The sequence below is a fragment of the Oratosquilla oratoria genome, chromosome 1, assembly GCF_046742065.1.
Source record: "Oratosquilla oratoria isolate Oo_2021 chromosome 1, ASM4674206v1, whole genome shotgun sequence".
NCBI lineage: Eukaryota > Metazoa > Arthropoda > Malacostraca > Stomatopoda > Squillidae > Oratosquilla > Oratosquilla oratoria.
In genome coordinates, this window is record NC_134777.1 from 70105313 (window position 1) to 70118690 (window position 13378).

The window sequence follows — 13378 nt, forward strand, 5'->3', positions numbered from 1 at the left end:
TATTATATTTAGGGTATTGGTATATAGTATTTGTATATTTTAGTGATCAGAGAAGGAACACAGGCAGCATTTGGGGTGTCCAAGCATGATGTTGTGCTGCGTCAACAACGGGAAGGACTCAAGAAGAAGATGTTACAGAACCTTCACACTTTTGTTTCAAAAACAAGGTTGTGTGTCCATAACCTGCCGGAGGGCTTTAGTGACAAAAAGCTTCGCCTCTTGTTCCTCAAATATTCACCTGAAGGAGCAGCCATTACTGAGGTACAATAAATTGAGTGAATATATATGCCAAATGTCTTGGCATGGAAAGGGAGTTGGGAGATAGGGTTGATGAAAGAGTATTAGGATGGTTTGGACACATGGAAAGAATGAGTGAAGAAAGTCTAGTAAAGGAGGTATGGAAGGCAGATGTGGAGGGAGTGAACATGAGGGGACGTCCTAGGATGAGATGGATGGATGGGGTGAAGGGGGCTTTGGGGAAGAGGGGAATGTCTGTTGAGGAAGGACAGGAGAGGACAGAAGACAGGGGTGAATGGAGAATGGTTGTATATGGAAGATGTTGTGATGCATGAGGTGGAATGGACGGGGGGATGGGGGGTGAGGTAGTATGTGTGAGCAAAATTTTGACGCAGCCCGAAGGGATTTCTCCCTGTCCTCTCCTTTATATGGGGGGGTCGCCGATTCAATGAAGCGGCCTTGCTGTGGATGTGCTGTGTCTTGCGACACTGCTTCTGACCCAGGGCAGTGGAACAGGTGCAGGGATGATCCGTCATCTAGGAGGTGCTAAGATGGGAGGGAGGGTGGAGGGGTGTGGAGTGTTTTCAGGGATGGAATGGGTGGGAATGATTTTATGCCTTTTCCTTTTTGGCTACCTCCCTAGTAAGGGGGGAAAAGTCTTGGTATATGTATGTATTTTTTAGTCTTCCCATCTGGAATATTTTAAGTTGAATTAGATAAAAGGCAAATTATGAAGTTATAGAATAGTAACTTGGAATTTAAATGGGGCAGAATTTAAGTCTGAATGTGTTTAAGATGAAATGGTTAAGAATTGTGGTAGATGTTACAAAAATGAATATTGAGAAATATGGAGGTGAGGCAGAACATGGTGGAGAGTTCTTGGATAGGGTAGAGCAGGGGAACTGAGGTGGTTTGGATATATGGTAACATTTAGTGAAGAAAGATTTGGAAAAAATGTGTGGAAAGACATAGAGTACTTGGGAGGAAAACCAAGAATGAAGCAGATGGAGGAAGTAAAGGGGACTTTGGATTCACAAAGAATGTCTATGGAACAGGGTTGGGAGAATGCAAAAGGTGGTAAATGGATGAAAGGATGATCCAGCTCAAAGGGATGTTCTTCATAACTGTGTAAAATATTTTGAGTGGATGAGGGGGGTCATGATGTAAATGAAGTGGTGGGTGTAAACCAGCTTCAGCCATTGTACACTGCTCTGTAATAATTGTGTCTCACTGTATTACCTTTGACCTGTTCAGTGTAGCAGGAGACAGGGATGACTCTTCATCTATGAAATGCTGAAGATGGGAGGGGCATTAAATGGGTTTTATTGTGTATGTATTAGATGTGAGTTTTGACCTGACCACACCTTAATAAGGGGAAGTGGCATTTGGTATGAAGTGTCTGAGAAGTATGATGGGGGTTACTAGGCTGGATAGAGTGAGAAATGAGGAGGTGAGGAGGAGAACAGGGGTGGAAAGGGAGTTGGGAGATAGGGTTGATGAAATAGTATTGGGATGGTTTGGACACATGGAAAGAATGAGTGAAGAAAGACTAGTAAAGGAGGTATGGAAGGCAGATGTGGAGGGAGTGAACATGAGGGGACGTCCTAGGATGAGATAGATGGATGGGGTGAAGGGGGCTTTGGGGAAGAGGGGAATGTCTGTTGAGGAAGGACGGGAGAGGACAGAAGACGGGTGAATGGAGAATGGTTGTATATGGAAGATGTCGTGATGCATGAGGTGGAATGGACGGGGTGGATGGGGGGTGAGGTAATGTGTGTGAGCAAAATTTTGACACAGCCCGAAGGGATTTCTCCCTGTCCTCTCCTTTATATGGGGGGACGGAGAGGGGAGGTCGCATATTTAATGAAGCGACCTTGCTGTGGATGTGCTGTGTCTTGCGACACTGCTTCTGACCCAGGGCAGTGGACAAGGTGCAGGGATGACCCGTCATCTAGGAGGTGCTAAGATGGGAGGGAGGGTGGAGGGGTGTGGAGTGTTTTCAGGAATGGAATGGGTGGGAATGATGTTATGCCTTTTCCCTTTTGGCTACCTCCCTAGTAAGGGGGAAAAAGCCTTGGTATATGTATGTATGTATGGCATTTGGTATGTACTGTATTTATATTATGCCATATCATACAATAGAATTATCTATATTTTATATATTATTCATTTATTTGTTTGTTTATTTTTTTCCAGGCACATGTGATGCGAGATATGAAGAATCTGGATAAAAATGGAATTGCCATTTCAAGAGGCTATGGGTTTGTTGGATTCACTGAACATGAACATGCTCTGAAAGCACTTAGGACGATCAACAACAATCCAAATGTTTTTTCAAATGAAAAGGTAAGTGACATTTTTTGCTGATAGTGTCAGTTTGTGGATATGTTTGTAGTGATGATGATAAATATTGTAATCATGTAGTAACTCAAAGTTTTCACACAGAGACCTATAGTTGAGTTCTCACTTGAAAATCGTGCTGCTATAAAAGCAAGAGAAATGAGATTGCAAAAGAGTAAAGAGAAGAACCCCAACTTTAGGAATGACAGTGTAAATAAACAAAGTAAGTGAAAAAAGATTATTTTTAGATCCAAAATTAAACAGGCCTAATGTTCACTCACCCTCTTAGAACAGCAGTCAGTTCCATTTTCCATAACATTTTTGATAGATACAAATTTTACCAGACTTAATTGCATTTACCAAGTGGATGTGCTGTCTTGCTTCATTGCTTCTGACCCAGGTTAGTGGGTGAGATGTAGGGATGACCCATCATCCAGGAGCCAAGAAAAGAAAGAGGGAGGGGTGCTGAATGGGAGTGAACTATATGGGGATGAAATGGGTGAGATTGGATTTATGCCTTTGACTTTGGCTACCTCCCTTGTAAGGGGGAAAAAGCCCTTGGTATATATAGGTACTAATTGGGAGTGGAATTATGCCTTTTGATTTTGACTACCTCTCTCATAAGATAGAAAAAGCTCTTGGTATATGTATGTACCAAATACTAGTATACAGGACTTCTGTATACATGTGCATCAGGAATGTGTTATGTTGCCATGGCTGTTCAATGTATACACACACATAGGGTGGTGCAGGAGGTAAATGTAAAAGTAATGGGCAGGGGATTGGAAATGGTTAAAGAAAATGGAGAAAAATGGGAGTTGAGCCAGTTGTTGTATGCTGAAGGCACTGTGCTTGTAGCAGGATCAGAGGATTAAGGGAATTAGTGACAGTTTGGGAGGGTATGGAATATGGCAAAGTTGAAGGTAAATGTGGGTAAAAGTAAGGTAATTATATGTGCATGGGGGAGGATGGCAGCAAGTTGGAAGTAAATCTGAAAGAGAGACTGGAGAAAGTGGATAGCTTTATGTATTTGGGGTTGCATGTGGTAAGTAAATTGTAGATTGAGAGAAGCAAGTAAATGCCTTGGGGGACTAAAAGATTTAATGAGAAATAGGCATTTGGGAATGGATGCAAGGAGATTATATGGATGTATGGATGGGGTGGTGTGAGAGGTAAATGCAAGGGTGGTGGGTCAGGGATTGGAAATGGTTAAAGAAAATGGAGAAAAGTGGGAGGTGAGCCAGCTGTTGTTTGCGGATGACACTGCGCTTGTGGCAGGATCGGAGGAGGGATTGAAGAAGTTGGTGACAGAGTTTGGGAGAGTGTGTAAAAGAAGAAAGCTGAAGATAAATGTAGGTAAAAGTAAGGTGATGAGATGTACAGGGGGTGAAAGTGGCAGCAGACTGGAAGTGAGCATTAAGGGAGAGCGACAGGAGGAAGTGGATAGTTTTAGATACTTGGGTGCAAATGTGGCAGGAAAAGGTGGAGTAGAGGTAGAATGTAGATTGAGAGAAGTGAGTAAAAGCCTTGGTGGATTAAAAAGTGTAATGAGGAATAGACATTTGGGAATGGATGCTAAGAGGAGACTGTATGAAGGAGTGATTGTGCCAACAGCACTGTATGGAGCAGAAACATGGAACATAAGAGAGGAGTTTGAATGTGTTTGAGATGAGGTGAGTGAAGAAAGACTAGTAAAAGAGGTATGGAAGGCAGATGTGGAGGGAGTGAACATGAGGGGACGTCCTAGGATGAGATGGATGGATGGGGTGAATGGGGAAGAGGGGAATGTCTGTTGAGGAAGGACTGGAGAGGACAGAAGATGGGTGAATGGAGAATGGTTGTATATGGATGATGATGTAATGCATGAGGTGGAATGGGTGGGGGGGTGAGGGAGTATGTGTGAGCAAAATTTGACACAGCCCAAAGGGATTTCTCCCCGTCTTCTCCTTTTATGCATGGGGGGATTGAGGGGGGGTCGCCGATTTAATGAAGCGACCTTGCTGTGGATGTGGTGTGACTTGCGACACTGCTTCTGACCCAGGGCAGTGGACTAGGTGCAGGAATGACCCGTCATCCAGGAGGTGCTAAGATGGGAGGGAGGGTGGAGGGGAGTGGATTGTATTTAGGGATGGAATGGGTGGGAATGATTTCATGCCTTTTTCTTTTTGGCTACCTCCCTTGTAAGGGAGAAAAACCCTTGGTATATGTATGTATGATCATGCCGACTACACTGTATGGGTCAGAACCTTGGAATTTGAGAGGCAGAGAAGAAGAGTTTAAATGTGTTTGAGATGGATGTCTGAGAAGTATGGTAGGGATTACAAGGTTTGGATAGAGTGAGAAACAAGGAGGAGAGCTGGGGTGGAAAAGGAGATGGCAGATAGGGCTGATGAAAGAGTATTGGGATGGTTTGGACACATGGAAAGAATGTGTGAAGATCTATCTATATACCAACGGCTTTCCCCCCCCTTACCAGGGAGGTAGCCAAACTCAAAAGGCATATACTGTACCCACCCCCATCCACCATCCTTTTCTCCCTTTCATCTTAGCTCTTCATGGATGATTGGTAATGAGTGAAGAAAGATTAGTAAAAGGTGTGGGAGGCAGAGGTGGAGGGGGTGAACTTGAGAGAATGGGGTGAAAAGGACATTGAGCAAGAGGATGTCTGTTGAGCAAAGAAGGGAGAAGGCAGAAGATAGGGATGAGTGGAGGATAGTTGTGTATAGATGATACTCTGACACAAGTAAGCGAGGGGATAGGAGTTAGGGAGTGGTTGTGTGTGATTGATAATTTGACACAGCCCAAAGTGATTTTTCTCCATCTATTTTTTTTTTTTTTTATGCATGAGGGGACAGAGTGGGTGTACCAATTAAGTGAAGCAATCTTGCTGTGGATGTGCTATGTCCTGTTACATTGCCTCTGTGGGTGAAATACAAGGATGACCTATCATCCATTAGGAACTAAGATGAGAAGGGGTAAAGGGTGGTATATGGTAATGAAATGAGTGGGAGTTGGTATATGTCTTTTGACTTGGCTACCTCCCTGGTAAGGGGAAAAAGCCCTTGGTACATAGTATACAGGAAAGGAGGAATGCTCATAGGGCCCTGTCTATTACTCTGTTTACATTTTTTCATGATCCACCCAGGAAATTTCACAGGAGTCAAAAATCAGTCAGGAGAGAAGGGAGATGTAGGAGAGGACCCTACATTCATGGGAGCCAAGGCTGACCCTTCACAGACCAAGTTGCCTACTCATGTTGGGCCAAAGGTTAGTTATGAATTACTTCATATATATATCCTGTTAGGTTGATGAAGCCTTCCTTTGGGCTCATGGCCATTATACAGAAGATTAGTGTCAGGAATGAGATCCTGAGCAGCATCAAGGAGTCTTATAATGGTTGTGTTGTTCCTTTCAGCTCATTGTAATTGTTTGTTATATTTAGTTTTTTCCACACAGGGAGAATTCTCATTTTCTCTGCTGTAAGTGGTTTTGCTGAAGGGGTCAATACTTAATTGATCAGTCAGTCAGTTGCCCCTGGTCTCTCATGCAGTAGAAGCATGACCTTCAGATTTGAGCCCTTAGCATATATCAATTAAGATGTAGTAAATGAGGGAGTTAAATCCATACACTGCTGTATGTCTTCTTTGGCAGAATGAAATTGCCTGGCAGAAGCTAGAATGAAATATAAAGGTTGTATATTGTAGTCAAGGTATATATTGAATCTTTTGAATGCAGGAGGGTTTCCAAAGCTAAGTAGAATCACTAGGTATCAGCCAGTATTGAGTATGTGAGCCATACATCATGGTAAAGTGAAGATTATTTTTATTTAGACATTATTATTATTTTCTTTCCACAAAGACTTGGCTACCTCCCATGTAAAGGGGAAAAAGCCCTTGGTATATAAATAGACTTTAGAAATTAATTTTGCATCTTCATAAAAATCAGGGAGGAAATGAGAAGATATAGAAGTGCTGTCTCAGTGTCTGAAGTTCTCTGTATATATGTATCTTTTTGGTGTATGAAAACTAGTCAACTATTCTGACAGGTACGGCATCGTGACAAAGGCAAGGGGAAGATTACACGTAACCAACTCAGGAAAGATCAAAATAATCGACTTAAAGGTAAGATTGAGTATCATTGGCAGAAGAGAGTATCAGGGTTCAGTTGTACTGTTGTCATAATTTACTTAGTTTTGCTTTCAAAAAGAATTTGAGAAAATCTTGTCTTCATTAGGTACCCATGAAAGACATGCAGAGGTCATACAAGAAGGGGGTAATCACAACATCTAGCTAGCATTATTTAATTTTATTTATTTATTATTATATATGGGTAAAAGCAAGGTGATGACATGAACAAAGGGAGAATGTGGCAGCAAATTGGAAATGAGTATCAAAAGAGACTGGAGAAAGTGGATAGCTTTAGATACTTGAGTGTTAATGTGGCAGGAAAGGGAGGAGTGGAAGTGGAGGTAGAATATAGATTGAGAGAAGCAAATAAATGCCTGGGGGGATTAAAAATTGTAATGAGAAATAGACATTTGGGAATTGATGCAAAGAGGGATTGTATGGAGTGATTGTACCAATAACACTGTATGGGGCAGACACATGGAACATAAGAAAGGAGTTTGAATGTGTTTGAGATGAAATGCCTTAGAAGTATGGTGGGGGTTACTAGGCTGAATAGTGAGAAATGAGGTGAGGAGAGCAGGAATGGAAAGGGAGTTGGAAGATAGGGTTGATGAAAGAGCATTGGGATGATTTGGACACATGGAAAGAATGAGTGAAGAAAGGTCAGTAAAAGAGGTGTGGAAGAAGTGAACATGAGGGTGCGACCAAGGATGAGATGGATGGATGGGGTAAAAGCGACATTGGGAAAGAGGGAAATGTCTGTTGAGGAAAGAAGGTAGGAGATAGAAGATAGGGGTGAGTGGAGAAGGGTTGTGTATAGATGATGCTGTGATGCATGGGAGTGGGTGGGGGATGGGGGGGTGAGGAAGTGTGAATGATATATTGACACAGCCTGAAGGGATTTCTCCCATCTTCTCTTTTTACTGCATGAGAGGATGGAGAGGTGGGTCACCTATGAAATGAAGCGGCCTTCCTGTGGATGTGCTCTGTCTTGCTACATTGTTTCTGACCCAGGGCAGTGGGCAAGATGCAGGGATGACCCATCATCCAGGAGGAGCCAAGATAAGAGGGAGGTGGGGTAAATGGGAGTGGAGTATTTGAATATGTGGGGATGAAATGGGTGGGTGTGGATTTTATGCCTTTGAATTTTTGGCTACCTCCCTTGTAAGGGGGAAAAAGCCATTGGTATACCAAAGTATTTTTCCCCCTTAGAAGGGAGGTAGCCAAAAAACAACGGCATAAAAATCACTCCCACCCATTCCACCCCTATCACACTCCACTCCCCTCCACCCTCTTATCTTGGCACCTCCTGGATGACGGGTCATCCCTGCATCTTGTCCACTGCCCTGGGTCAGAAGCAGTGTCGCAAGACACAGCACATCCACAGCAAGGGTGCTTCATTAAATCGGCGAACCCCCCTTCTCCATCCCCTCATGCAGAAAAGGAAAAGACCGGGAGAAATCCCTTTGGGTTACGTCAAATTTTTCCCTCACATACTCCCTCACTCCCATCCCCCATCCATTCCACCTCATACATCACAATATCATCCATATACAACCATTCTCCATTCACCCCTCTCTTCTGTCCTCTCCTGTCCTTCCTCAACAGATATTCCCCTCTTCCCCAATGCCCCTTTTACCCCATCCATCCATCTCATCCTAGGTCACCCCCTCATGTTCACTCCTTCCATGTTTGCTTTCCACGCCTCTTTTACTAGTCTTTCTTCACTCATTCTTTCCATGTGTCCAAACTATCCCAATACTCTTTCATCCACCCTATCTCCCAACTCCCTTTCCACCCCCGTTCTCCTCCTCATTTCTCACTATCCAGCCTAGTAACCCCTATCATACTTCTCAGACACCTCATCTCAAACACATTCAAACTCCTTCTCTCTTCCTCTCTTATGTTTCATATTTCTGCCCCATACAGTACTGTTAGTACAATCACTCCTTCTTACAATCTCCTCTCAGCATCCATTCCCAAATGTCTATTTTTCATTACTTTTTTATCCACCAAGGCACTCATTTCTCTCAATCTACATTCTACCTCCACCTCCACTCCTCCCTTTCCCGCCACATTTGCACCCAAATATCTAAAACTATCCACTTCCTCCAGTCTCCTTTAATACTCACTTCCAGTCTGCTGCCACTTTCACCCCTTGTACATCTCATCACTTTTCTTTTACCCACATTTATCTTCAACTTCCTTCTTTCACACACTTTCCCAAACTCTGTCACAAACCTCCTCAATCCTTCCTCTGATCCTGCTACAAGTGCAGTGTTGTTTGCAAACAACAGCTGGCTTATCTCCTACTTTTCTCCATTTTCTTTAACCATCTCCAATCCCTGACCCACTATCCATCTCCAGTCCCTGACCTACTACCCTTGTGTTTACCTCTCGCACCACCCCATCCATGTATAAATTGAACAGCCAGGGTGACGTAATACATCCCTGATGAAGTCCCACCCTTACCTCAAACCACTCACTCTCTCCATTTCTAATCCTGACACACGCTCTACTACTCTTGTAAAAACTCGATAGCTCTTAAATGCTTTCCTCCTATCCCGTATATCTGCAATACCTCCCACAGTGCCTTCCTGTCGACCCTGTCATAAGCCTTTTCCAAATCCATAAAAGCCCCAAAAAACATCCTTACCTTTTCCTATAGCTTTCTCACTTTTGTTTTACCACAAAAATCTGATCTATGCAACCTTTACCTGTCCTAAACCCACACTGTTCCTCACCAATTACTCCCTCTGTTCCTCTCCTAATTCTCTCAATCAAGACCCTCCCAAAGCCTACCCAACTACACGTAACCCCTTCCATACGGTGCCGCACACATAGGCGTCATGAGGAGCAAGTGGATTCGCGATGCAGCCATATTGGCATCTTGATTATATTTATTGTAGTCGCCCCTGTGTTTTTACATTCTCCCTAATCTGCTCTAAATCCCATTCTCTGTGGTTTTCAAAATTCACGGGTGAAAGAGAGAACGATCGATATAAGCCGTGACTATATTTTATGATGCGAGTATTATTACGACACGTCGTACGGCTGGCATTGGCTGCTGCCCACGAGATTTAAGTCCCGTAGTGAAGTGGTTAACAAGCTAATCCCTCTGAAACTACTATACTCACACTTGTCCCCTTTTTCCTTGTAAAGTGGAATTATGCAAGCACTCCTCCAGTCCTCTGGCACTCTACTCTCTCATAAACAATCATTAAATAACCTCACCAGCCAGTCCACCATCACTGTACCTCCTTTTTTCAGACATTCTGCACGACATCCATCCAGACCAGGTGCCTTACCTGCTCTCATTGTCTTAACAACTGCCTTCACTTCATCCTTCCTTATTTCTCCTCCGTTTTCCACACTCATCATGGTCATTTTCTTAGCACTTCCCACTGCAACTACCTTTCCCTCCCTATCCTTCACATTTAGCAACTCCCTTAAATACTCTGTCCACCTTCCTCTCACTACCTTCTCTTCCATTATCATCTCTCCATCTGCACCTTTTATCTTTTCTCTACTTGATTCGCCTCTTCTTTCTCTTTTAATTTCTTTCCAAATTTTTTTTTTTTATTATTTAATTTTCTGTCATACTCCTATCCCATTTCACATCTGGTCTCCTCTTTGCCTCTTTTATTTTATGCTTTACTTCTCTTTACTTTGTACTTCTCATATGATTCCCTTGTCCTAAATTGTAACCAATCTCTGAAAGCTTGCTTCTTTTCTACACTCTTCTTTGCTTCCTTATCCCACTACTCACTACCCTCCCTTCTGTTTCCTCCCATCCTCCTTGTTCCACACATCATCTTTGCACACCTTGTGACTCCCTCCTTGAACCATCCCCATTCGTCCTCCACTCCTAGTTCTACTCTATCCTTCACTCTTTTGCACTCCTCTCTTCTTCCTTCTCCTTTTCTTTCTCATTTAAGCAGTTCACTCTAAGCACCTCCCTACCTTTTGTCCTTTTCCTCTTTCTCAATCTATTCTCCACTCTCAACTTCCACCAGAAAATGATCTGATATTCCCCCATTCTCGCCCCTTAGAACATGTACATCCTTAACTCTTCCTATTATACTCCTATCTACCACTACATAGTCCATTAATGCTCTATCTACCACCCTCTCTCATGTGTACTTATGCTTGACTTTCTTCTGAAACACTGTATTTGCCATCAACAACTCTCTAGACACATCACCATCAACTCTCCATTACAATTCTTTCATGGCACTCCACATTTCCCAATCACTCCATTTATTGGTTCATTTCCTACCCTAGGATTAAGGTCTCCCAATACTACTACATTGATGTTTCTCCCTAATCCCTCAATGCACTCATTTAAATCTATCCAAAAAGCCTCCCTTTCTTCTACACTCTTCTCACTACCAGGCCCATATGCACTTACAAAAGCCCACATTTCCTTTCCCAGTTTCACCTTCATCCACATTAACATTGAAGAAACCTTTCACTCCACTACACATGTACCTATCTCTTCACTTACTAGTATAGCTACCCCTTCTCTCCCATGCCCTCTCTTCACTCCTGAGAACCTCCCAACTACTCCCAAACTCGCACTCACCCCTCCCTCTCAACTTAGTTTCACTCAAAGCCAATACATCCATCTTTCTTCTCACAAACATACTGCCTGTCTCTTCTCTTTTACTCTCATCTGTTCTATATCCACACACATACACCCAAAACTTAGGGTACTGGTTGGAAAACTCCTAGACCCTCTTATGCCTTTACTTTTTTAGGAATGCCCCCTGTGGGGCTACAGGAAGAAGGATGTCTAGTCCTAATCCCTGTCCTGTTTTTCTCGCCTCTTACGATTCAAGTGGTGGCAATATTCTATTCCTCACCACAGGGTAGGCAAAAAAATGAAATGAATATTCAGAGAAATGGTACAGGACAGTAACAAGGGATTGGGGGACAGTATAACGGAGGGACAGTCGCAGTATAATAAAAGTGTCATCGTTTCTCTGTGAACTGAGCCCTCCTCTATCATAGACAAAAAGATGTGTAGCTCTGGTCCATAGGGATGCCCCATATAGTTCCTAAAGTATCAACTGCATGCTACTTTGTCACAATAACATGCAGTCAATACCCCAGAAGGGGTTTTTATGCCTTTGGTTTTTGGCTACCTCCCTTGTAAGGGGGAAAAAGCCTTGGTATATGCATGTATGTATGTGTATATATATATAAATATATATAAAAAAAATTCTCTCTCTCCATCAAATTTGACATTAGCTGAATTAGTTTATATTGAACTTGTACTGTGTACTATAAAAAAAAGTTGAATTGTGTTGATTCATTCCAATCCATTCAATCTCCTTCAAGGTAAGAAGAGGAAAAGACCAGTTGAACAGAGACAAGGAATGGAGAATGGAGGACCTGAGAACAGCTCTCCTTCAAAGAAACAGTGTCAGGGAACCAGCAATCCTAAAGCAGATAAGAAATCTAAACCAAAACCTATCCGTGGTGCCAAGAAAAAAGATTTAAAGGATGAGAGGGCATTTAATAATATGGTGGCACAGTACAAGAAGAAAATGGCAGCATCTGTACCAATAGAAACTGGGAAACGTTGGTATGAGTGAAATGTAATGCATTAATTGTTGACAGTGTATATTAAAAAGCTGAATTTTATTTTATAAATGTTGTTTTAATCATTCTTTAATTATCAATTTTTGAGTTGACAAGTGGGGAGGGGATCACCATATAATAAAATAGAGGGGGTAAAGCAGCTGTGGCTCTTGGGCCATATTGTGGATGGAAGTGCTGTGTCTTGCTGCTTTGTCTTTGACTTGAGCAGTGTGGTGAGCAAAAGGGATGACCATTCACCCTAAGGTGCTTAGATGGAAAGGTCAATGAGTGGGTGTGGGGTGAGTGTAGGATGGGTGTATGCTTCAATTTGGCCACCCCTTTATATGGAGGAAAAGGGATTTTTATATGTCTATATACCAAGGGCTTTTTCCCCCTTACAAAGGAGGTAGCCAAGTCAAAAGGCACATTTCACTCCCATCCACCACTCTTTCCTCCCTCTCATCGTAGTGTCACGAAGTAGCCTTTGTATTTAAGTTGATGTATCAAATCTCAGCTGTGATTTGAACAGTTCCTTCAATCCGATGGCCAGTGTAAGTATTTTGCCTTTTAACAGTTTTCCTATCTTCACTTAGACAAAAAGAAGAGATGATGTGCAAAACTTATTTTACATGAAATAAAAAAAATATATAAGATTTCAACTTGGGTATAAACAGAGTATGAGCAAGGGAATCAGACTCAATGCCTGCATCTTCCTAAATTTATACCACGACTGCACAACATTAGCACCAAGGACAGGTGCCAATATGTGCCTCTATAAGCCTATTCCATCCCTATTTGCTTGGCTTCACACAACCCTTCTACTTCTTTGTGTGTGGAGAAGACTTACAAATTGTCAATCATTACCAATTTATACTAATGGGAGAACATAAATACATATGTGAGGATACTACTTCATAGCATCACTTTGTTTACATGCCCTCTGACCTCAGAGGGGAGAAGGCCTCAATTTTGTACTCCTCCGCCATCTGCGCAGCAAGGCTTCTGCAACTATGGCCTTTACAAGGTACAGACAATCTATATCATATCATATTTTCTAATTTAAGATAACTCACTAATTGGTTGAATTC

At 42.5% G+C, this 13378-nt stretch overlaps 1 protein-coding gene across 1 annotated transcript in view; it reads left to right on the forward strand.

The window, feature by feature from the left end:
• Positions 1–12362, forward strand: part of LOC143036040 (RNA-binding protein 28-like) — a 30497-nt gene extending 18135 nt beyond the window's left edge. Inside the window, exons 6-11 of the mRNA XM_076203325.1 lie at positions 44–261; positions 2434–2583; positions 2683–2800; positions 5723–5844; positions 6623–6698; positions 12048–12362. Coding sequence (XP_076059440.1) covers positions 44–261; positions 2434–2583; positions 2683–2800; positions 5723–5844; positions 6623–6698; positions 12048–12304 — 941 coding nt within the window. The 3' untranslated portion in view covers positions 12305–12362. The remainder of the gene's footprint in view (positions 1–43; positions 262–2433; positions 2584–2682; positions 2801–5722; positions 5845–6622; positions 6699–12047) is intronic.
• Positions 12363–13378: the final 1016 nt, after the last annotated feature.